Source organism: Macaca thibetana, chromosome 12 (assembly GCF_024542745.1).
Source record: "Macaca thibetana thibetana isolate TM-01 chromosome 12, ASM2454274v1, whole genome shotgun sequence".
NCBI lineage: Eukaryota > Metazoa > Chordata > Mammalia > Primates > Cercopithecidae > Macaca > Macaca thibetana.
This window is the reverse complement of record NC_065589.1, coordinates 39,908,650-39,935,183: the sequence shown is the minus strand read 5'-3', so window position 1 is coordinate 39,935,183 and position 26,534 is coordinate 39,908,650. Positions and strand designations below refer to the sequence as shown.

Below are 26,534 nucleotides of genomic sequence, written 5' to 3'. Positions count from 1 at the left end.
AACCTCTCAATGGATTAAGGATCTAAATGTAAACAACAAAACCATGTATTAGAAGACATTACTGAATTCTTCTGTAATCTCAGCAAAAAATAAAAAAGATTTCTATGACTCAAAATTCATAATCAGCAAAAGGTTGATAAGTTTAATTATATCAACATTTTTGTATGGCAGAAAACATTACAAACCAAGTGTAAAAACTGAAAAAAACAAAATATTCACAACATACACCACAGACACAAAGGGCTAATAACCCTAATATAAAGAACTCTCAAAAACTGAGACAGTTGATGCTACCAGTGCATGCATGCACCCTCCAGTGGCATAAGGATGGCCCTTGCCTGCCACCAGCCCCCACAAGCACCTCTTGGGAATCTGAGGATTGGCCCATGCAGCCTGCTGCTGCCACTCAGTCACACAAACCAGCCGGGGGCCTGGAGACCGACCTACTCAGTCCACCACTGCTACTGCACTGCCAACACCACACACACTGCCCAGAGTCCTGAGGACACACCTGCCCAGCCTACCACTGGCACCTGAGCATGCCACATGGAAGCCCAAGGACCAGCTTACCCAGACCCACCAATACTGGTGCTTGTGTATGCCACCCAGGGGTCTAAGGACCAGCACACCGGGCCCACTGCCACCACTGCTGATGCCTGAGGACTAGCCTGGCTAGTATTCCTGTACCCTGCAAAGCCTTACCACAGCCTTCACTGACAACTCCAGCCTAAGCTGCTGAGAAACTCAGAGACACCACTGTTACTGATTATGGCCAAAGAAATCATACAGAGACTACACTACTGCACCCACCCAGAATCAAAGGCAAAGCTACCCAAGCAATGCAACAGATAAATCTATAGGAAAAAGGCTTTCCCTCTGAAAGCCAATTCAAAAAATTGGAGGAAGTGACTGTTATACTAAATGTACAGGTATTAATATAAGGATACAAGAAAAGTAGAAAAGCAGGGAACCATGACACCTCCAAAGGAGCCCAATAATTCTTCAGTAACAGATCCCAAAGAAAAGGAAATGGGTGAAATTCCTGAAAAACAGTTTAAAATAGTTATATCAAAGAAACTCAGTGACATACAAGAGAACACAGATAAATGATACAAAGAATCAGGAAAATTTCTTATTTGAATGAGTAGTTGAATAAAAGAGATAAAAGAGATAGATTAAAAAGAACCAAACAAATCATGGAGCTGAAGAAATCAAAGAATGAAATAAAAATTCAGTTGAGAACTTCAGCAATATACTAGATCAAGCAGAAGAAAGAATTTCTGAACTTGCAGACAGGTCTTGTGAAACAATCCAGTCAAACAAGAATAAAAACGGATGACAAAGCCTATGTGACATACAGGGAGCAACAAGCAATCAAGTATTTGAGTTTCGAGAGGTCCGGAAGAAGAGATGGTCAAAGGCATCGAAAACCTATTGAGTGAAGTAAGAGCTGAAAACTTCCTCAGTCTTACAAGAGATATGGACATACAGATACAGCAAGCTCAAAGATCCCCAAATGGTTTTAACCCAAAAAGGTCTTCTCCAAGGCATATTATAGTCAAACTGTCAAAAGTCAAAAGACAGAATTCCAAAAACAAGAGAAAAGTGTCAAGTCACATGTAAGAGAATCCCCATCTGTCTTAGTTCATTTGTGTTTCTGTAAAAGAATACCCAAGGCTGGGTAATTTATAAAGGTAAGGGTTTTATTTGGCTTGTGGTTCTGTAGACTGTACTGAACCTCAGACTGCATCCACTCATGGCGGAAGATGAAGGGGAGCCAGTGTGTGCAGAGATAACACGTCAAGTGAGGAAGCAAGAGAGATAGAGGGGTGGTGCCAGACTCTTTTTAACCACCAGCTATTGTAGGAACTAATGGAGTGAATTTACTTCTTCCCTAGAGAAGGTATTAATCTGTTCATGAGAAACGTGCCTCCATGTCCCAGACACTTCCTATTAGGCCCCACCTTCAATATTGTACATCAGATTTCAACATGAGGTTTGGAGGAACAAATATCCCAATGATAGCACTGTCAGACTAATAGTAAGTTTTACAGCCAAAACTTTACGGGCCAGGAGAGAATGGGATGATATATTTTAAGTGCTGAAAGAAAAAAGACTGCTAGCCAAAAATATTTTACCCAGGAATAATGTCCTTCAAAAATGAAGGAGAGTTGGCTGGGTGCGGTGGCTCACACTTGTAATCCCAGCACTTTGGGAGGGCAAGGCGGGCGGATCACCTGAGATCAGGAGTTCGAGATCAGCCTGGCCAACATGGCAAAACCCCATCTCTACTAAAAATACAAAAAAAAATGAGCTGGGCATGGTGGCAGGTGCCTGTAATCCCAGCTACTTGGGAGTCTGAGACAAGAGAATCACTTGAAACCAGGAGGCAGAGGTTGCAGTGAGCTGAGATTGCACCACTGCTGATGGAGCTGATACTCCATCCTGGGTGATAGAGTGAGACTGTGTCTCAAAAAAAAAAAAAAAAAAAAAAAAAAAGAGGGCGGGTATGGTGGCTCACGCTGGTAATCCTAGCACTTTGGGAGGCTGAGGCAGGCAGATCACTTGTGGTCAGCAATTCAAGACTAGCCTGGCAAACATGATGAAACCCCATCTCTACTAAAAATACAAAAATTAACCGGGCATGGTGGTGCTTTCCTGCAGTCCCTGCTACTCAGGTGGCTGAGGCATGAGAATCTCTTGAACCAAGGAGGCAGAGGTTGCAGTGAGTGGAGATTGTGCCATTGCACTCCATCTTGAGTGACAGTGAGACTCTGTGTCAAAAAAGAAAAAAAGACAAAATAAGCCTTTTCCAGACAGGCAAGAACTTAGGGAATTAATTACCACTAGGTCAGCCCTACAAGGAATATTTAAGCAAGTCCTACATCTGGAAATGAAAGGAGGGTATCTACCATTATGAAAACACACAGACATAAAATTCACTGGTTGAGCAGACATAAATGAGAAAGAGAAAGTCAAATATTATCACTACAAGAATCCCACCACATGTAAAGGTAAACAATAAAAGAGGAAGAAAGGAACAAAGAATATACAAAACAATCCAAAAACAATTTAAGTGACTGACAGGAGTAAGTTCTCACCTATAAATAACAACCTTGAATGTAAATGGCTTTAATTAGAAGATGTAGACTGGCTGAATGGGTAATAAAATAAGAACCATTAGTATGCTGCCTGCAAGAAACTCACTTCCCCTGTAAAAACACGTATTGATTGAAAGTGAAGGGATGGAAAAGGCTTATTCACGCAAATGGAAACCAAAATTATGCAGGATTAGCTGTATTTATATCACACAAAATAGACATCGAGTCAAAAAACAAAAAGACAAAGTTATTATATGTAATGATAAAGGGATCAATTCAGCAAGAGGATGTAACAATTGTAAATATATATGCACCCTACACCAGAGCACCTAGTATATAATGCAAACAGCGTTAGAGCTTAAAGAGAGAAATAGACCCCAATGCAATAATAGTTGGAGACTTCAGGACCTCACTTTCAGCATCAGATCATCTATATAGAAAGTCAAGAAAGAAACATTGCACTTAATCTGCACTGTAGATCAAATTGAACTAATAGACATTTACAGAATTTTTCTTCCATTAGCTACAGAATACACATACACATATCAGCACATGGAACGTTCTCCAGGATAGACCATATGTTAGGCCACAAAACATATCTCAACAAATTTTTAAATATTGAAATTATCAAGATCTTCTCATACCACAGACTAGAACTAGAAATCAGTAACGAGGAAATTTGGAAACTGTACAGATACGTGGAAGTTAAACAACATGCTCCTGAATGACCATTGGGTCAATGAAGAAATTAAGGAAATAAAAAAAAATTTCTTGAAGCAAATGAAAATGGAATTACAATGTACCAAAACCTATGAGATAACAGTATATTGCTAAGAGGAAAGTATATACCAACAAATGCCTACATTAAAAAAAAGATTTCAGATAAACAATCTGAAGAGTGTACCTCAAGGAACTAGAAAAGCAAGAACAAACCAAACCTAAAATTATTAGAAGAAAGATTATTAAAGATAAGTATGAACAACTGTACACTAACAAACTGGGAAACCTAGAGAAAATGGGTAATTTCATTGACACATACAGCCTACAAAGATTGAACCAGGAAAAGGTAGCAAACCTGAACAAACCATGTTACTGGTTATGAGATTGAATCAGCAATACAAATTGTCCCAACAAAGAGGCCAAGGACTGAATGGTTTTACTGCTGAATTTTAACAGACATAAAATAGAACTAACACCAATTCTTCTCAAACTATTACAAACAATTATAGAGGAAGGAGTTTCTCCTAACTCATTTTATGAGGACAGCATTGCCCTGTACCAAAACCAGACACTGGCACAACCACCACCCCTGGGGGTGGGAGGGGAAGTGCGGGGGGAAACCACTATGGGCCAGTATCCCTATTGAACATAGATGCAAAAATCCTGAGCAAAATACTGGCAAACCAAATCTAACAACACATCAAAAAGGTAATATAACACGATTAAGTGGGATTTATTCCAGTGATGCAAAGATGGTTCAACATAGACAAATCAATAAATGTGATACATCACATTAACAGAATGAAGGACTTAAACCATATGATCATTTTAATAGACACAGAAAAACCATGTGATAAAATTCAGCCTGGTCAACATAGACAAATCAATAAATGTGATACATCACATCAACAGAATGAAGGACAAAAACCAACAATCATTTTAATAGATACAGAAAAACCATGTGATAAAATTCAGCATCCCTCCATGATAAAAACTCTCAACAAATTAGGCATAGAAGGAAAATACCTTGATGTAATAAAAGCAATAGGTGACAAACCCACAGCTAAATTGTACCGAATGGAGGAAAGCAGTAAGCCTTTCCTCTAAGAACTGAAACACGACAAGGATGTCCATTTTTACTAGTTACTCAGTGTAGTACTGGAGGTCCTAGCCAGAGCAGCCAGGCAAGAGAAAGAAAATGCATCCAAACTGGAAGACAGGAAGTCAAATTTTTCTTTACAGATGACATGATCTTATATATAGAAAAACCTACCCATTCCAGTTTATCTGTACGTAAAGTAAGAACCAAAAGACTCTACAAAAAAATCACAAAACTGATAAATGAATTTAGTAAAGTTGCTGGATACAACATCAATATATAAAAATGAGTAGTGTTTCTATACACTAATAATGAACTAGCTAAAAAAGAAATCAAGAAAGCAATTCAGTTTACAATGGCTAAAAAAGAACAACAAAAAACCCCGAGAATAAATTTAATCAGGGAAATGAAAGATATCTACAACAAAAACTGCAAACACTAATGAAAGAAATTGAAGAGGACACAAATGGAAAGATGTCCTATGTTCATAAGAAGAATTCATGTTATTAAAATGACCATACTATCCAAAGCAATCTGTAGATTCACTGCAATTAAAATATTAATTGTTTATATTAAAATACCAATGGCATTCTTCACAGAAATAGAAGAAACAATCATAAGATTTGAATGGAACCACAAAAGACCCCAAATAGAGCAATACAAAGCAAAAAGAATGAAGCCAGAGGCGTCATACTATCTGACTTCAGAAATGTCACACAAAGCTATAGTAATCCAAACAGCATGGATCCACAGAACAGAATAAATAACCCAGAAATAAATTCATGCATTTATAGCCAGCTCATTTTTGACAGAAGTTCTAAGAACATCCACTGGAGGAAAGAACATCTTCAATAAATAGTGCTGGGAAAACTGACTTATGCAGAAGGATGAAAGTGGACCATTATCTCTTACCACATATAAAAATCAACCTAAAATGGATTAAAGCCTTAAAGGTGAGAGCCGAAACTACAAAACTCCTGGAAGAAAACATAGGGGAAATGTTTCAGCACATTGGTCTGGGCAAAGATTTTATGGCTAGGACTACAAAGGCCTAGGTAACGAAAAATATATACAAATGAGACTACGTTAAATTTAAAAGCTTCTCTACAGCAAAGGAAACAACAGAGTGAAGAGAAAGCCTGTTGAATGGAGGAGAATATTTGCAAAGTGTTCATCCAACAAGGAACTAACATTGAGAATCTTCAAGGAACTCAATAGCAAAAAAAAAAAAGAAAAAACCCAACAAGTAATGCCATTAAAAAGTGGGCAATCTGACTAGACATTTCTCAAAAGAAGACACAGATTAAATGTCTTACTAGACATTTCTCGAAAGAAGACGTAGATTAAATGGCCAACAGATACATAAAAAAAATGTTCACCTTCACTAGTCATCGGGGAAATGCAAATCAAATCCATAATGAGATATCACCTCACCCCTGTTAGAATGGCTATTATCAAAAAGACAAAAAATAACGTATCAAAGGGATACCCTGCACTCACATGTTTATCGTAGCCACTCTCAGTAACCAGTGTATGGAATCAACCTAAGTGCCCATCAACAGTTGAATGAATAAAGAAAAATGTAGTGTGTTTGTGTATACATGTGTATACATAACTGATCAGTGTTTCATTGTGCGCGCGCGCGTACACACACACACACACACACACACACACACACACACACAGTGTAGTACTGGAGATCCGAGATGGGCAACCTGAGTACCCACCAACAGTTGAATGAATAAAGAAAAATGTGTGTGTGTGTATACATGTGTATAAAGACTGATTAGTATCCCATTGTGTGTGTGTGTACAATGGAATACTAATCAGTCTTAAAATGAATAAAATTCTGTGATTTGCAGCAACATGAATTAGAACTGAAGGTCACGTTAAGTGAAATAAGCCAGGCATAGAAAGATAAATATCACACTTTCACACTCGTAGGTAGAAGCTAAAAAAATTGATCTCATGGAGGTAAAGAGTAGAAGGATGGACACCAAAGGCTGGGAAGGGCCGGGGTCACGCGGGGTGGGAGGTCATGAATGAAAAGAGATTGGTTAATGGATACCGATATGTAGTCAGATAGAAGGAATAAGTTCTAGTGTTTGATAGCACAGTAGAGTGTGGTTAACAATAATTTATTGCATATATCATTAACTATGAGAGAAGATTTGAAATGTTCCCAGCACAAAGAAATGTTTAAGTTTATGGATATTCTGAATACCCTGATTTGATCATTATACATTATATGCATGTATCAAAATATCACACGTACCACATAAATATGTACAATTATTATGTATCCAAAAAACTGAGGGACAGATGACTAAAAACCCAAGAAAAGGGTGAACGGACGTTGTCAAGAAATATATAGAAATGAACCTTAAAGGCGGGGCACAGTGGCTCACATCTGTAATCCCAGCACTTTGGGAGGCCGAGGCGGGTGGATCATGAGGTCAGGAGATCGAGACCATCCTGGCTAACACGGTGAAACCCGTCTCTACTAAAAATACAAAAAATTATCTGGGGCCAGGCGCGGTGGCTCATGCCTGTAATCCCAGCACTTTGGGAGGCCGAGGTGGGCAGATCACAAGGTCAGGAGATCGAGACCATCCTGGCTGATACAGTGAAACCCCGTCTCTACTAAAAATACAAAAAATTAGCCAGGTGCTGTGGCGGGTGCCTGTAGTCCCAGCTACTCGGGAGGCTGAGGCAGGAGAATGGCGTGAACCTGGGAGGCGGGCTTGCAGTGAGCTGAGATCACACCACTGCACTCTAGCCTGGATGACAGAGCGAGACTCCGTCTCAAAAACAAACAAACAAACAAACAAAAAAAACAGCTGGGCCTGGTGACACGTGCCTGTAGTCCCAGCTACTTGGGAGGCTGAGGCAGGAGAATTGCTTGAACCCAGCAGGCAGAGGTTGCAGTGAGCTGAGATCGCGCCACTGCACTCCAGCCTGGGTGACAGAGGGAGACTCCTCCTCAAAAAAAAAAAAAAGAAAAAAAGAAGTGACCTTTAAATATACTTTGAAAAAATCATGCTTTAAATAATGAGAATTAAAATACAATATCAATGTATACAGTGTAAACAGTTTATATGTAAACACTATGAAGAGGTTTTTCAAGTCAGTAAGAAAAAAACAGATAACATTCCTTGCTACAAAATGGACAAATGACTGGCTATCATTTTAAAAATTTACTTTCCTTTATGTTCTACAATATAGAAACTAAAGGAATGAGAGCACTTGTAGTTAATGAAACTTAGCAAAGGTTTAGAAAAAATAAATCCAGTTTAGAGAGTTTCATGAAACATATATATTCATACAGTGCAGATAAAAATGTGAGGAGTAAAAATATTTTACTGTTCGGTTTGGCATTATGAATCAAAGCCCTGAAAAATCTTCCCTATCCTTTGTGTCCCCCCAGAAAAATAGCTCCCCCACCCCAGGAATTTATTCTAAGGAAGTGTTTATGTATGTGTGCAAATAATTGTCTAAGAGGATGTTCATGACAGTATGGTTCTGTAATAGTGAAAAATTGAGAACTATTTGTTTAATAGAGCATTGATTTCTTATGTAATGCACTCACAAAATGAAATACTCTGCACCTATAAAAATGATTTGGTTAAACGTTTTAAAGCATAGAGATAGGTTACAGGTCTGGCATGATGTTTAAAAAAAAAAACCACTGGGTTCAGAATGCTACGTACAATATGTTTCTGGTTAAAAGTGTTTATGTATATAGAAGAAAGAGGACTAGATAGAAGAGTTTTTATAAAATTATTAATAGTTGTTATCTCTGGTGATTGATATCTATTTCTTTCTTCACTGAATATTTTTTTACTTTTGCAATAAAGAAAACAGTGCCAGTCCAGGCACAGTGACTCATGCTTGTAATCCCTGCACTTTGGGAGGTCAAGGCTGGGAGGATCACTTGAGGCCAGGAGTTCGAGATCAGCCTGGGCAACATAGTGAGCCTCTGTCTCTAATTATATTTTTAAAATTATTTAAATAAAAAAGAGTAAACAGTGAAGTTAAAAATAGTTTCTCAGGGCAAACTTTTTATGGACATATTCAAGTTCTCTGGATCACTATATCTCAGGCTTATGTTTAAGTATGTTCTTAAGTCTATTGAAAACTGTAGAAATAAGAAAAACTAGAGGTGAGTGTATTAGTCTCCTCAGGCTGCCGTAACAAAATATTATACATAGACTAGGTGACTTTACACAACAGAAATTTATCTTCCAGTTCTGGAGACTCTTAAGTCAAAGATCCAGGTGTCAGCAGAGTTGGTATGTAGTTGAGGGTTCTCCCCTTAGGTTGGAGACAGCTCCCTTCTTGCTGTGTGCTTATATGAACTTTTCTTTGTGTGCATGGAAATGGAAGGGGTCTCTCTGGTGTCCTGTTGGACCAGGGCTGCCCTTCCATATGACCTAATTTAAACTTTACTGCTGACTGGGCGCAGTGGCTCATGTTTGTAATCTCAGCACTTTGGGAGGCTGAAGCCGTCTGATTGCTTGAGCCCAGGAGTTTGAGACCAGCCTGGGCAACATGGTAAAACCCTGTCTCTACCAAAACAGTACAAAAATTAGCCAGGCATGGTGGCATATGCCTGTAATCCCAGCTACGCAGGAGGCCGAGGTAGGAGGATCACCTGAGGCCAGGAGGCAGAGGTTGTAGTGAGCCAAGCTCATGCCACTGCACTCCAGCCTGGGCAACAAGGTGAGACCCTGTCTCAAACAACAACAACAACAAAACAAACCTCAACTACTGCCTTAGGTGCCCCATGTCCGAATACAGCCACATGGGCAGTTAGGGCTCCAACATAGGATGTTGGGGGAGATGCACACATCCATATACCAGCCTTGTTGAACAAGCATCTTGTATGTTTTGGGCTCTCTGCTTGGCAGTGGCACTAAAGAGATTAATAAGACATAGTTTCTCTCCTCAGGTTAATTGTAGAAAAATAATCCAAAAGAAAAAAATACCAACTCTGTCCCTAGGTGTAGCTTGCTTCTGATATTTTGGGGAAATACTCTTTTGCTGGGTGAAATATAAATATGTGTGTGTATCTGTTTTATATGCATGTATTGGCTTTTGGTTGAATAAACATTAAGGGGCAAAGGAAACGTGTTCTTTTAAATTTCTGCTTTTGTGAAATGTCTGGGGTATATGAAACTTTTGTTCCAGTAGGTAGAACAGAAAATGTTGAGAAATTAGGTATGGGGGTTTCTCGGTGCACATATAATTTATGTTTATATTTGAGGAAAGGGAAAATCAAAAAGTGCATATAAGGACTAAACCCTTGAAGACATATAGGTCAAGCTTTAGTCCCATAATTTTCTGTTTGCAAATTTGCAAAATTATTTTATAATTCACCTTCTAAAAATTGCGTGCGTCTTTACAGATCATCTGTGTTACTTGAAGTGTATGACTCAGCTGACTACTGCAGGTTATATCAGGAATTTGAGTTTTTATACCTGTGGAGTGTTAGTGAGTTAAAGTTTTATTGTCTGACCAGTAGTTGACTTGTGACATTGATTGTGCTTTAGCCACCTGCTAAACTGTATATGGAGTTGTCACCACTTACGAAAGCTGAAAGGGTCTAACCAGGACAAGTGTTCACATCAAATGACTGAGAGAATAGATCTATGGATATGGCTAAGATCTTCCTCAAAAAAATAGTTTTGAGGCTGGGCACAGTGGCTCACGCCTATAATCCCAGCACTTTGTGAGGCCTAGGTGGTGGATCACCTGAGGTCAGGAATTTGAGGGAAAAAAAATTTTTTTTTGAAAATTGTGTATCTGTGTGCCAAAGATCTACACTGTGGAGAATGGCTCAAAAATATAAGTTGAATTTTTAAAAATTATATATAAGTTTTCTCTATAAAACATTTATAGAACACCCAAACTTAAGATTTTTCTTTTCTTTGGTAGTGGATGCTGAGATTGGAAAAGGGATCAGAAAGAAGAGATGGAAGTAAAGGGAATAAGTAATGTAGAAGCTTGAGGCTGTGGGCAATGTGGGAACAGAGGGACTTATAAAAAGGGAAAAATTAGGAGACACTATATGTGAAAGAAAATAAGTGACAAAAAAATGTGAAAAGATAAATAATTATTTTAATACATAATAGGGAAAATACAAAATAAAATTTGCAGCTACTGTTTTCTGAGCATTCATGCTTTAGAGGCCAGGCACCATACCAGGTTTCCTGTCGTTTCATTCTTAAAGCCATGAGGTAGGTTTCTGTGTCCTGTGTGTTACATATGAGGACCCAACACTAACTGAGCAGTGGAGACATGCTCACTCAGTACTTCTGCATGGAGCTTCCCCTTGGCCTTTTTTAATCACAAATTTCTTGTGTTTGCTAAGGATTCTTGTACTACTATGCTCTTTCTTCTCTTCTTTTCTTTTTTCTTTTCTCTTGCCTTCCTGCCCACCTGCCACCCCCTTTTTCTTTCTCTCTTTCTCTCTCCTTCCTTCCTTCCTTCCTTCCAGTTCTAAAGGGGAGCAGGAATAAAAGGAGAAATAGATATTTAACACTAAGTTCTGTATCACACAGCAAGGTTATCAGGGAATAAAACTAATGGTCATTGATTAGAGGCTCTCTTACCTTTGTCTTCTTGCCCACTTCTTCCTGAAAGAGGTTTTCCGAAGAAACTTTCCTAAATGAAGGATAGGTTAATCACCTTTCTTTGCTAGACAGTAGAAGAGTCTACAAGATGTTCATCTGGCACACTGTTGTTACTAGCTTTGGCGGATACCTCTGTTAATGCTTGTTTCATATTTTATTTTGAGTGTCTTATCAGGAAAAAAGTAATATCCTGTAATTATGTAATCAGATAGTTCTTTCCAAAAGTAATACTGTGACAATAAAAACATTTTTAATTTAAAAATCTCTATATATAGATTTTGGAAGTGGTTCTCTTAAATAAATAAATCATATCATGAAAATGGCCATAGTGCCCAAAGTAATTTATAGATTCACTGCTATTCCCGTCAAACTACCATTGACATTCTTTACAGAATTAGAAAAAACTATTTTAAATTTCATATGGAATCAAAGAAGACCCTGTATAGCCAAGACAGTCCTAAGCAAAAAGTACAAAGCTGGAGGCATCACGCCATCTGACTTCAAACTATACTACAAGGCTACAGTAACCAAAACAGCATAGTACTGGTACCAAAAGAGACACATAGACCAATGGAGCAGGACAGAGACCTTATAAATAACACCACATATCTACAACTATCTGATCCTTGACAAACCTGACAGAAAAAAGCAATGGGGAAAGGATCTCCTATTCAGTAAATGGTGCTAGGAAAACTGGCTAGCCATATGCAGAAAACTGAAACTGGACCCCTTCCTTCCTTACACCTTATACAAAAATTAACTCAAGATGGATTAAAGACTTAAATGTAAAACCCAAAACCGTAAGAACCCAAAACCATAAAAACCCTAGAAGAAATACCATTCAGGACATAGGCATGGGCAAGACTTCATGACAAAAATGCCAAAAGCAATTGCAACAAAAGCCAAAGTTGACAAATGGGATCTAGTTAAACAAAAGAGCTTCTGCACAGCAAAAGAAACTATCATCAGAGTGAACAGGCAACCTACAGAATGGGAGAAAATTTTTGCAGTCTACCCATCTGACAGAGGTTTAATATCCAGAATTTGCAAGGAACTTAAATTTACAAGAAAAAAACAACCCCATCAAAAAATGGACAAAGGATATGAACAGACACTTCTTAAAAGAAGACATTTACATGGCCAACAAACATGTAAAAAATATATGAAAAAAAGCTCAACATCACTATCAGAGAAATGCAAGTGAAAACCACAGTGTGATACCATCTCATGCCAGTCAGAATGGCAATTATTAAAATAAGTCAGGAAACAATAGATGCTGGTGAGGCTGTGGAGAAATAGGAATGCTTTTACACTGTTGGTGGGAGTGTAAATTAGTTCAACCATTGTGGAAGACAGCATGGCGATTCCTGAACGATCTAGAACCAGAAATATCATTTGACCCATCAGTCCCATCACTGTATGTATACCCAAAGGATTATAAATCATTCTACTATAAAGACACATGCACATATGTGTTTATTGCAGCATTGTTTACAATAGCAAAGGCATAGAACCAACTCAAATGCCGTCAATGATAGACTAGATAAAGAAAATGTGGTACATATACTTTATGGAATACTATGCAGCCATAAAAAGAATGAGATCATGTCCTTTGCAAGGACATGGATGAAGCTGGAAGCCATCATCCTTAGCAGACTAACACAAGAACAGAAAACCAAATACTGCATATTCTCACTCATACATGGGAGTTGAACAATGAGAACACATGGACACAGAGAGGGGAACAACACACACCAGGGCCTGTTCGAGGTAGGAGATGAGGAGAGGGAACTTAGAGGACTGGTCAATAGGTGCAGCAAACCACCATGGCACACGTATACCTTTGTAACAAATCTGCATGTTCTGCACATGTATCTTATTTTTTTTAAGAATAGATAATAATAAATCCCCCCCAGAATATAAATAATTGTATATATTAATCTGTTCTTATGTTGCTATAAATACCTGAGACTGGGTAATTTATAAAGAAAAGAGGGTCTGTGCGTGGTGGCTCATGCCTGTAATCCCAGCACTTTGGGAGGCCTACATAGGCGGATCACGAGGGCAGGAGTTTGAGACCAGCCTGGCAAATATGGTGAAAACCGTCTCTACTAAAAATACCAAAAAAAATTAGCCAGGTGTGGTGGTGGGTGCCTGTGGTCCCAGCTACTCAGGAGGCTGAGGCAGGAGAGTCGCTTGAACCCGGGAGGTGAAGGTTGCAGTGAGTCGAGATCACACCACTGCACTCCAGCCTGGGTGACAGAGTGAGACTTGTCCCAAAAATAAGAAAGAAAGAGGTTTAATTGACTCACAGTTCTGCAGGCTGTACAGGAAGCATGACGCTGGCATTTACTCGATGTCCAGGGAGGCCTTAGGAAACTTACAATCATGGCGGAAGGCAAAGGGGGAGCACACAGGTCACATGGCCGAGCAGAAGCAAGAGAGAGAAGGGGGAGGTGCTATACACCTTTAAACAACCAGATTTCATAAGAACTCAACAGTACTAAGAGGGACGGTGCTAAACCATTCATGAGAGATCCACCCCCATGATTTGGGTGAGACATCCAAACTCTGTCATTGTGGCACTAGGAGTGTTTAAAGTTATATTCTGAAATCTGAGCTCTGTTACAGTCATAAAAGAATTTTTGAGGTTGACATTCTTTTACTATATATATCCCTGTTCCCTTTGCAGTCATTCATAGGTGTGAATACATTTTCAGAATCCTGCCTTCATTTTGTGGGATCTAGGTTTTAAATTATATTTCATCCATGCTAAGGAGCAGGTTTGCTCACTCACACTTTTTGTGAGGCCTGTAAACTTTGATTTATTTTTGAGTTACTTATGTCTGTTGGAATTATGCTTCAGTCTAGAAAAGTAAAAGGTAATGTTAAGCCTCTCTTCTCCATCCCATTTTCTCAAGGCTCCTGTTCCAAAGAGTGCACTTATTCCTGTAATTCCCATCACTAAATCAACAGGCTCCCGGTTCCGGAATAGCGTGGAAGGATTGAATCAAGAGATTGAAATAATAATTAAAGAGACTGGGGAAAAGGAAGAGCAACTTATAGTAAGTGATCTTGTATCTTAAGATCATTCTTGAATTCTTCTAATTATTAAAAATGCACAGTTTGGGTTTCCATATTTACTTGGGTTTTTTCCTTCTCATTGAGAAAACAAAAATTTATCTCTTTTGAAAATCTTTGACCTGGGCAAGTGAGTGAAAAGTTTTCGTTTAGTTGCATGTCATAGAGGCAACTGATCTAACTTGAATTTGAATTACTGAACAGAAACTAGTTTTTGTTTGTCTGTATTTAGAAACCATTAGATGATATACTTCTTATTTGCTATAACTCCATTTAACATAATTAGTAAGCTAAACTCCATTAGTAAGTTTAGCTTACTAATTATGGGGGGCAGAAGTTTACATGACATTGAATACTTTCTAAGCATGAATCTCCTTGCTCCTTTTTTGAATGTCAGTGACTGTTTGGTTTTGGTTGACATGCTAGGCCATGTCATCATAAAGTACAGTTAGAAATGATCTGGCTAGGCACGGTGGCTCACGCCTGTAATCCCAACATTTTGGGAAGTTGAGGCGGGTGGATCACCTGAGGTCAGGAGTTCAAGACCCACCTGGCCAACATGGTGAAACCCCGTCTCTACTAAAAAATACAAAAATTAGCTGGGCATGGTGGTGCATGCCTGTAATCCCAGCTACTTGGGAGGCTGAGGCAGGGAGAATCGCTTGAACCTGGGAAGTGGAGGTTGCAGTGAACCAAGATTGTGCCATTGCACTCCAGCCTGGGCGACAGAGTGAGACTCCATCTCAAAAAAAAAAAAAAATGATCTTCTGCCTATTCTGTCTACTAACTAGAAAACACATGAGAATAATTCCTATGTAAAACAGAAAAATTACTGTTTAGGTTTAAAAACCATGTCACAGAGTGTATTTATTTAACCGTCTCTCTATTCTTCAGTGAAGGAGGAATTGAGTATTGTATTGATGCTTAAGATCCTCTCCCTTAAAATAAAGGTTGGTTTAGCTAAGAGAAAACACAGCTCCCCACACACACCCTCTCCTCCATGCTGCCTGATGGGGTCCAGGTTCCCTGATTTAATGAAGGTAAATGAATCAGAAGCATGCAGGGAGTTGGTTTCCCTGCTAAGTGATCCACACAGGCTTTCCTTTGTGTGTGTACTTGATTTTCTCCCCATCATTAGCACTTCTGTGATTAACCTTTCCCCCGTTTAGGAAAGTTGACTTGAAAAAATCCTTTCAGGGTGTGGCATCAGTGTCCCTGGTTCACATGATGAATAACCTTTTTTCCTCTAATGTAGACCTAGTGTTACACCTAGATTTCATGGCCCTCACTTAATTTTTAAAATAACCCTTAGCACACGATAAGTGATGCAGTGTAATTCATTTATTCAACAAGCATTGGCCACCTGCTGTATGCTGGGCCTTGGGAATACAGAGTCTTTACCAAAGACTCGGTGGGGGAGTCAGATTAGACAGGGATGTCACTAACATGCAACATGAAATCCTAATAAGTAGGAAGGGATTTCTGATTTGTGAGTCTCTGGCACTAGATGTGAAGGTTGACATTGGGTGCATTGCTGGTGATTCGAAATTAATGATAAATATACATATGTTTTAAAAATTTTGTAACAGCCGCAAGATATTCCAGATGGCCATCGTGCTCCACCCCCCCTTGTACAGAGAAGTAGCAGCACGCGCAGCATCGACACACAGACCCCTGGTGGGGCAGACAGGGGGAGCAACAACAGCAGCCGTTCCCAGTCCGTGTCCCCAACATCGTTCCTCACCATTTCCAATGAAGGTAGTGAGGAGAGTCCTTGCTCAGCTGATGACCTGCTTGTTGATCCCAGAGATAAAGGTACAGTGCTGGAGGAATGTGCTATCAGACGATAATGGAATACCTCCTGTTGTATCATTCATTCTATTCATTTTCTAGGAGAACCACCCACTCGAGGCTACTCAGTTAATGTGTTCAAAGCATAGGTTTTAAATTTGGAGCATAAACAGGTTTGACCGTCATGCTCAGTTGATGGTCTGGTTGGGCAAGTTTATGGGCTTTTGTTAGTTTGTATGTCTTTTTTTGTACTTGTTAATACAACTTCCTTATTGGTGAGAAACATTCTTATTGGAATAAATGAGATGAGCACTTGCTCTGAAAAGCACTTTGGTCTCTGTTACCTGATAGTCATGATTTTATTACCTTAATGCTTTTTAAATCAATACAAAGCCTTCAAGTTAGTGTTTTTTAGGATGTGTATTTGTGACATTTTTAACAAGGATTAAATAGATTTATATCAGTGCAGGATGAGTGTTCAAAGCAAGCCTGATGTAAAACGTTGAAGAGTATTTTTAAAAATAACCTTAAAATACCTTAGAAATAACCTGGAAATAGAAGCAGTTTGAATGTTAATTACAAATATTCTTGCCTTTTAAAACAAATATTAGCCTTGCATTTATGTCAGGACAGTATTTTCTTAGCCTAATTCTGGTTACGTTGTGTACTTGAAAGCAATGATAATGACATTTATATATATATGTGTGTGTGTGTATATATATATATATATTTTTTTTTTTGAGACAGAGTCTCGCTCTGTCGCCCAGGCTGGAGTGCAGTGGCATGATCTTGGCTCACTGCAAGCTCCGCCTCCTGGGTTCACACCATTCTCCTGCCTCAACCTCCCGAGTACCTGGGCCTACAGGTGTCTGCTACCACGCCCGGATAATTTTTTGTATTTTTAGTAGAGATGAGGTTTCACCGTGTTAGCCAGGATGGTCTTGATCTCCTGACCTCGTGATCCATGCACCTCGGCCTCCCAGAGTGCTGGGATTACAGGCCTGAGCCACCGCGACCGGCCTGTTTATGAGTTCTAAAGCTCAGTTCAGTAGTCATTTATTTCGAACCTCCTCCATACAGTGTGTTGAATGTCCTAAAGTGCTCTGCTGTTAGGACTTGCTGATGCTACTCATCACCTAAGTCATTCAAACTGTAACAAGTGCAGAAGACAGAAGATGCACTGAAGAAGTTACTTTAAACTGTGGAAAGTTGTAAACTGTTGTTCTTTGGACTTTTCTTGCTAGCTTCTGGGTCTGATAAAACATGGGTCAGATAAAATGTGTCCCTTGATTTCCCGTATTTTCTACTTCTACATCAATAACATGTAGAAAGTCTGTAAATAAACTCAATAAATGTGTCCTGATCCATTTGATTTTAGTAGCTGGTTGGCCTCTGTGAATTTCTTTTGTAGGAAAACTGGGCTGTAGTGCTGCTGCCAGCAAGGAGTTTGTAGCTTAGCTGGTACAGACTGAAAATTTAGAACAGACATTTAACATATTAAAATTTTTAAGTTAATATAAATTGAGGATATCAGCACTAAATAATATCAGAGTAAAGAAATGTTCCTCCTGTTAGGGTTAATTTAGAAAGACTTCAAAAAACTTGAATCAGAGCCAGACTTTGAAGAACCTTTTGGAAAATAAACAGAACTTACCCCTTTTAGGTAAGGGGAAATTCATAGGCCAAAAAAAATGTTTGGCATCCGGTGGCTCTGACTACCTGGAGCAAAGATTGTAACCAGAGGACAGAGAAATTGAACTGAGAAATGCTGAGGCGCAGCCCAAGAATTAATCATCAGCAACCAGTGAAGAACCATTTCAGATATTTGTACTGGGAAAAATGGAAGTAGTGTTTGAGTGCATTTGTTTTGTATAGAGTACAAATAAGGCAGCCAGCCAGGTCAGTGTTCACTACTGAGGGTTATGTGATACAGGCCTAGGCTGTGGTAATTGTAAGTGGAAGTGAAATAAATATTTTATTTGTATATGCATTTATTTAACAAACATTATCTCCTTGATGAAGAAAGCACTGTTCCTGCCCTCAAGTAGTTCACGGTGGGCTAGTCCAAGAACGATTAAATGTAGTATGACTGTATATTTATGTAGTTGTATTTTTTAGTAATCTAATGTGTCATTTCTTGCAGAGAATGGGAACAATTCTCCTTTGCCCAAATATGCAACCTCACCAAAACCTAACAACAGTTATATGTTCAAAAGGGAACCTCCTGAGGGCTGTGAAAGGGTCAAAGTCTTTGAGGAATGCTCGTAAGTATCCCTTCCACCACCCCGCAAAAAAAAACTATTATGAGCTTTTTTTTTGAGATAGGATCTCACTCTGTCACCTAGGCTGGACTGCACTAATGCAGTCACAGGTCACACTGCAACCTCTACCTCCTAGGCTCCAGTGATCTTCCCGCCTCAACCTCCCAAGTAGCTGGGAATACAGATGCACGCCACTAGCCTGGCTAATTGTGTGTTTTTTTTTGTTTTTGTTTTTTTTTTTTTTTTGAGATGGAGTCTCACTCTGACGCCCAGGCTGGAGTACAGTGCCACAATCTCGGCTCACTGCAATCTCTGCTTCCTGGGTTCACGCCATTCTCCTGCCGCAGCTTCCCGAGTAGCTGGGACCACAGGCACCCACAACCACGCCTGGCTAATTTTTTATATTTTTAGTAGAGGCAAGGTTTCACCGCATTGGCCAGGATGGTCTCGATCTCCTGACCCTGTGATCTGCCCGCCTCGGCCTACCAAAGTGTTGGGATTACAAGTGTGAGCCACTGCACCTGGCCTAGCCTGGCTAATTTTTTAAAGTTTGGAGAGACAGGGTCTCACTGTGTTGTCCAGGCTGGTCCCAAACTTCTGGGCACAAGCAATCCTCCTGCCTCAGCCTCCTGAAGTGCTGGGATTACAGGCATGGGCCACTGTGCCCAGCCTATTATCAGCATTTTTAAGTAAGCTGAAAGAATAGTATAGTGATCATTCATATATCTACAACCCAGATTAGATAATAGCTAACATTTTGCAGTATTTACTAAAAGTTACCACAGTACTGCTGTGTAGCCACAGTATGATTATCACACCTTAGAATATTGACAGTAATGCTTAATATCAGCTAATACCCATTTGTTATTCAAATTTCCTTAGTTGTCTGCAAAACGTCTTCTGTGGTTGTCATTTGTGACATGTATCCAGTCATGTTTACATGTTGAATTTAGCAGTATATTTATTCCAGATAGACCATGAATCTCACCTAGTGTGGTTCCATTCTTTCAAGGAGGCTAGCCTGGGCAACATAGCAAGATCCATTCTCATAAATACATTTAAAATACACACACACACCCCTACCTCACTGTGAGGAAGATAATCTAAGCAGGATTTTTTTTTTTTTTTTTTTTTTTGAGAAAGAGTCTCACTCCGTCGCCCAGCCTGGAGTGCAGTGGCGCAATCTCGTCTCACTGCAAGCTCCACCTCCCTGGTTCACTCCATTCTCCTGCCTCAGCCTCCTGAGTGGCTGGGACTACAGGTGCCCGCCACCACGCCCGGCTAATTTTTTGCATTTTTAGTAGAGACGGGGTTTCACTGTGTTAGCCAGGATGGTCTCGATCACCTGACCTCGTGATCCACCCACCTTGGCCTCCCAAAGGGTGGGGATTACAGGCATGAGCCACCGCGCCCGGCCTAAGAAGGATTTTAAACTAACAGTAGTATCTAGTGCCCTTGGTATGTGATCACCTATATTCACATACTTCTTTTGGCTGGTACTCTAGTCAGCCACTCCTATTTTATTTTTATTTTTTAATTTTTTTATTTTTTTTATTTTTTATTTATTTTTTTTTAGTAGAGACGGGGTTTCACCGGGTTAGCCAGGATGGTCTCGATCTCCTGACCTCGTGATCCGCCCGTCTCGGCCTCCCAAAGTGCTGGGATTACAGGCTTGAGCCACCGCGCCCGGCCCACCACTCCTATTTTAAACTCATAAGTCGCCCAGAAAGTATACAGCCTGTGACTCCTTGCTTTATAAGTGATGACTAAGGATGTGAGGTTTGTGTGAGATTGAGCAAATTAGCTGAAGAATGTTATTTGGAGATACGATGACAGTGTTTAGCCCTCGCCGTCTAATTTCACTGTGGTTGCCAAGTCTGAAAGCCACCCTTTTTGGCTTTTTCTTACTGCGAATCCTGAAATACAACGTGGAGATTGTCCAGCCTTTTGCAGTTCACACAGTTTGTCATCGTCTTTTATCATGAACATCTTGGAGTGATTTGAAATATGGCATTCTAGGCCAGGCGTGGTGGCTCATGCCTGTAATCCCAGCACTTTGGGAGACCAAGGTGGGTGGATCACTGAGGTCAGGAGTTCGAGACCAGCCTGGCCAACATGGTGAAACACCATCTCTATTAAAAATACAAAAATTAGCTGGGCGCAGTGGCGCACGCCTGTAATAATCCCAGCTACTCGGGAGGCTGAGGCGGGAAAATTGCTTGAACCTGGGAGGTGGAGATTGCACTGAGCCAAGATTGTGCCATAGCACTCCAGCCTGGATGACAGAGGGAGACTGTCTCAAACCAAAAAAAAAAAAAAAAGGCATTCTTTTGTTTCTCTTATGTGCTTTCTTGTCAGTGCTTCCTTTAACCTGAATTCTGAATAATGTAACCACACAAAGAGCATTGGTTTTGAATCCCTTTAACTTCTCTAGTAGGAAACACCAGTCTCCTATCTGCTTCTGTGACTGTAATTGAAAACTCTTGTTTTAGCAACTGCTTATTTTAGGTTTTTTCACCATATTAGCCTATAAGTTTTAAGTGGTACTAGCTGAGAGTTTAAGCCAGTTTTATAGCAGATTTGTTCCATGGATTCCCTGCATTATAATCACCTGGGGAGTTAGTAGAAACTGTAGATTACAAGACCCTACCCCAGACTTAATGTATGGGTAAATATGGACATAGGACATGACCTCTGCATCTTTATCAAGTAGCTCAGATGATTTTTCTGCCCAATATGAAAATACTGGCTTATACTTTTTCATGAGTATTCTTAAGAAATTAGGTCATTGTTTTCACTGGTGTGGAAATCATGTTCCACTCCTTTCTGGCCTGTATAGTTTCCATTGAGAAGTCTGTTGCCAGACAAATTGGAGCTCCTTTATATGTTGTTTGCTTCTTTCCTCTTGCTGCTTTTAGGATCTTCTCTTTGTCCTTGACTTTGAATGTTTGATTATTTTATGTCTTGGGGTAGTTGTTTTTGGGTCAAAGCTGTTTGGTGTTCCCTGACCTTCCTGTACCTGGGTATTTATATCTTTCTCAGGTTTTGGAAAGTTTTCTGTTATTACTTCTGAGAATAAGTTTTCTACCCCTTTGCTATCATTTGACTCCCTCTTGAAAAACAATAATTCCTAGATTTGGTCTTTTGAGGTGATTTTCTGTATCTTGTAGATGGTCTTTGTTCCTTTTCATTCTTTTCCCTTTTTTCTCCTCTGACTGTATATTTCCAAATAGCCTGGCTTCAAGCTCACCAATTCTTTCCTGTTTGATTCATCTGTTTAGATCCTCTAATGAATTTTTTAGTTCTGCAAATGTATTTCTCAGTTCTAAGATTTGTTTGATTTTTAAAAATTATTTCAATCTCTTTGTTAAATTTATTTGATAAATTTCTGAATTGTTTTTCTGTGTTATCTTGGAGATCACTGAGTTTTCTTAAAACTGCTATTTTGAATTACTGGTTAGCAAATTCACATATTGGTGTCTCATTAGCATCAGTCACTGGTTCTTTGCTTTGTCCATTTAAGGAGGTCATGGTTCCCTGTTTATTCTTGTGGATTTAAGTTTGTCTTTGCATTGAAGGATTATTTATTCTAGTTTTCTCTGTCTGGCTTGTTTTGGTTTTTGTTACATATATTTGCTTACAGATTCTTCACTGCTAGATCGCTGCCTCCTTTTTGGCTCTGGGTGGCGCCTTAAACAGAGGTCCACATGAGTCTAGTAAACAACCTAAAGGCTGCTGCTCCTGAAGCAGGGAGGTCCCAATGCTCTCAGCAGCCTGGGAAAGCTAGGTCGGAGTTCCTGCCGAAGGAACCTGTGTGGTGCTGCCGAACCACTGTGATGTGGCATCTCCTTTCACCGAATTCCACAGCAGAGTTTCCAGGGCTGAGGATGGCATTTCTGCCTCCCGTCTTTGTCTTCGCCTTTCCTCGGGGATATTTTTCCTTTCATGTATTTACCATGTTTCCCATGGGTTAAGGCAGTGTCTTGTCAGGGAACCCAGGATTGTGGGGAAGCTGGTTGTCTACCCCAGTCTCACTTTTTCTGGTGTAGAAATCATGAATTGTGCTGGGCAGAATGAGGGTAGGGTTGTCACACATGTGGAAATCTGATTCTCAGTTTTTTCACTTCTCTGTGGCCCCAGGAACTGTCTCTTCATGTTTGAGTTCTTGGATATTGCTAGTAATAATCTCAGTAATACATATTTGTTTTTGGTTTTCTGTGGCAGGGAGTGGAACCATGTGTTTCTTTACCACTATTTTGGAACTGGAAAGCAGAAATGGGCTTATTCTATTAGGTAAAAATCTGTTGGCCCAAATGTACTTTTTTGGAGTTGTGCCTGCCCCCCTCCACCGCCAACCCTGCTGAGACAGGTTCTCTGTCACCCAGGCTGGAGTGCAGTGTTGCAGTCAACAGCCCACTGCAGCCTCAACCTCCCCGGGCCCAGGCAATCCTCTCACCTCAGCCTCCCAATTAGCTGAGACTACAGGCATCCGCCACCACACCCAGCTAGTTTTTCTAGAGATGGGGTTTTGGCATGTGCCCAGGCTGGTCTTGAACTCCTGGGCTCAAGTGATCCACCTTCCTTGACCTCCTAAAGTGCTGGGATTATAGGCATGAGCCACTGTGTCTGGCCTGAGTCGAGCTCTTTGATTTACTCATTGGCCTTTAGGATTTGCCCAAGTGCTAAATGTAGAGATTTGGTTGCTTGACTCCAAAACATTTTGATTGTTTTTAAGAAATGACTTTAAATATTTGTTGGGTTGGTGGCATGAGCCACCATGCCCAGTCATATTGCATGTTTTATGGCACATTGATCTGTTAGTAGAAGGTAAACCTATTTTTTTTAATGTAATGTTTATTATACATTTTACTGGTAGAAAGACTGTGTAACACAAATACACTATTAATATTTTAATTATGTTCCAAAGACAAATTAGCAGTAGTAACTAAGAGTGGATATCTAAGAAGTAATTTTAACTTTTTGTCAATAGAAGAAGTTACTCAAAGTCTTTTTAAAAAATTAGTCTCTTTTTGTCCTAGATATGTCAAAATTAGAGCAATAACCACTGTGCACACTACCATTAAAGCAAAAGTGGATTGCTGGTCCCGATATAATATTTCAGCTTTAGGCATTCTTTTAAGAATACTTTTCTCAGTAAGTCTTACTTTTGCTTTAAAGTACTAACTCTGACCTGAACTGGGGGGTCAGGATGGGGTAAGGAGTGAACTCTGATTTCTAGAAATGTATCTGTTTACCTGAAAGAAAACAGGTGGTTGGATTTGGGCCCAAAAAGGACAAAACCAGATTTTGTACTTCTGTCTCTATAATCTTTTTGATAATAGCACATACCGTAGCCATGTCATCTGTACTTAGTCCTTTTTAATGAAGTTGAATATACTCTTTCCTGATCCCAGCCAATGAAGTCCTTAGATTCTTACACATTATGGCTTCTTTGCAATATAGAGGCATTTTTTAGTTATATCTACTTTGAGACACAAGCCTTTTGGAATAACTGCTTAAGAAAAAGTAAAAATTTATAAATAGCTTGAGATTTTATTTTCTTTCTGTGTATGGTTTGTAAGTTGAAGAATGCTTTGAAGTAACGTTAGTATTTGCAGCTTCAACTAGCATACGTGTAGGTCACATATCCTGTGGTGGGTCATGTTTTTCTTGGATAATGCACTCTTGGAAGCCACAGAGGTTAGGAAAGTGATTCTTCTTGGTGGGTTGGGGTAATGACAGGAAGAAGGCACAAGGAGAGTTTTTTTGGTGTTTTATGTTATATTGGTGTTAATGTTCTGTTTCCTGATCTGATCAGTTAGACAAATTATTACTGTTTACATTATTTTGTGTGAGGTATATCGTAAGTCTGTTTTCATGAAATCTGCAAGGAAGTTAAATGGTTTTTTAGATTCCTGTCATTAAAAAAACAATTCCAGATCAAAAACTTTATCTAAATCAGGAAGCTTATACTTCAGAAATGTCAAGTTTCATCCCAGAGACCTATTAGCAGCCACAAGTCTTAAGTCTTTTTTTTTTTTTTTTTTTTTTCTTTATGAGACAGAGTCTCTCTCTGTTGCCCAGGCTGGAGTGCAGTGGCGCGATCTCTGCTCCCTGCAAGCTCCGCCTCCTGGGTTCACACCATTCTCCTGCCTCAGCCTCCCGAGTAGCTGGGACTACAGGCGCCCGCCACCATGCCTGGCTAGTTTTTTATATTTTTAGTAGAGATGGGGTTTCACTGTGTTAGCCAGGATGGTCTCGATCTCCTGACCTCATTATCTTCCCACCTTGACCTCCCAAGGTGCTGGGATTACAGGCGTGAGCCACCATGCCTGGCCATCTTAAGTCATTTTTAAGAAGATAACCTCAAACAAATAAGTTAATGAAAATTTTTAGGCCTCATTTGGATGGAAGTGTTAAAATTAACTTGCCTTTTCATTTTCTACAAGAAATTTTTCATTTTACAAGAATGAAAGTTAACTTTGGTAATTCTGTCCTCAAAGGAAAATTTAGGCATTATTTCATTATGGAAACATAACCTCACCTTCCTCACGTTCAGTGTATTGAAAATCATGCTCTCAGACAGTAAAAATAGAAGGGTGTGTGTTGTTCTTATCAGTAATATACCCAGATATACTTGTGGCACTAAAAGTACTCAACTATTCAGCAAAGAATAGTGCCCAAGTTGAACATAACTTACATGATGTATTTTTCTTTGTTCTGAATTGTTATGTTTGCCAAAGCTCTCCATAGTGTTCACTGTTAATAAAATCTGCCCACCTAATCATTGTCTACTTGGAACACACATCTTTTTGGTGTCCACTCCCCATCTGCTGTTTACTCATTCTTCAAAACCCAGCTCGGGAGGTTGCTACCAAACCCTCCCTCTTCCTACAGGCCACAGGTTATCCACCCCCTTGTGCTACTTCTAAACTTTTTTATAAACCTTTGTTATCATGCCTGTTAGATTCTCTTGTGGAGGTCTTAACCTCTTCTGTGCTGTGGACAACTTTGGTAGTCTGTCTGGTAAAGCTTGCGGATCCCTTCTCTGAATAATGTTTTAAATGCATCATATACCCAAGATTATAAAGGCAGCTAGTTATGTTGAAACACAGCTCTGTCCCCATCACTCCTCACTCCACAAGAACTATAAATTTAGTCCATCTCCTCCTTGTGGATTGTTTCAACTTTGTATCCTCAGAATTTAGTGCACACTTGCATTTTTATTGAAGATTTAGATTTTTTTTGTTTTTGTTTTGGTTTTGGTTTTTGTTTTTTTTGAGACAGGGTCTTGCTCTGCTGCCCAGGCTGGAGTGCAGTGGCCCAATTATGGCTCACTACAACCTCCACCTCCCAGGGTCAAGCTGTCCTCCCATCTCAGCCTCCCAAGTAGCTGGGGCTACAGGTGCATGCCACCACACTATTGTTTTTAAAGGTTTTTATAAAGACGAGGTCTCACTATGTTGCCCAGGCTGGTCTGGAACTCCTGGGTTCAAGTAAGCCTCCCCGCTCAGAATCCCAAAGTTGTAGAATTAGTGAACCAACACGGCTGACTGATTTAGATTTTTAATGTCATTGGAAGAGATGAGAATCAACCTAAGTCTTGATTTATTTAGGTTCTCCCACCTTAGTTTTTTGGCATTTCCGTGTTACTTTAACAATGTAGTTTTTTTATACTTTTAATTTTCATGAAATACCATTAATACCAATATCTTTTTCAACAATTTGGGTTTTCAGGAGGACCTAGGAAAAGGGAAGAATTTGGCTTTAATAAAAAACTTTCAAAGCAAAGGAGTTTTTATTTTGATTTCACATTTATATTATATTGCTCAGAAAACTATCATGG

General features: G+C 39.6%; 2 protein-coding genes across 3 annotated transcripts in view; one reads left to right on the top strand and one right to left on the bottom strand.

The window, feature by feature from the left end:
- SUMO1 (small ubiquitin like modifier 1) overlaps window positions 1–26,534 on the bottom strand; it is a 1,087,495-nt gene that overhangs the window by 567,420 nt on the left and 493,541 nt on the right. The window lies entirely within an intron of this gene.
- Window positions 1–26,534, top strand: part of FAM117B (family with sequence similarity 117 member B) — a 138,260-nt gene that overhangs the window by 106,841 nt on the left and 4,885 nt on the right. The window contains exons 5-7 of the mRNA XM_050750830.1: window positions 14,477–14,620; window positions 16,226–16,451; window positions 18,571–18,691. Coding sequence (XP_050606787.1) covers window positions 14,477–14,620; window positions 16,226–16,451; window positions 18,571–18,691 — 491 coding nt within the window. The remainder of the gene's footprint in view (window positions 1–14,476; window positions 14,621–16,225; window positions 16,452–18,570; window positions 18,692–26,534) is intronic.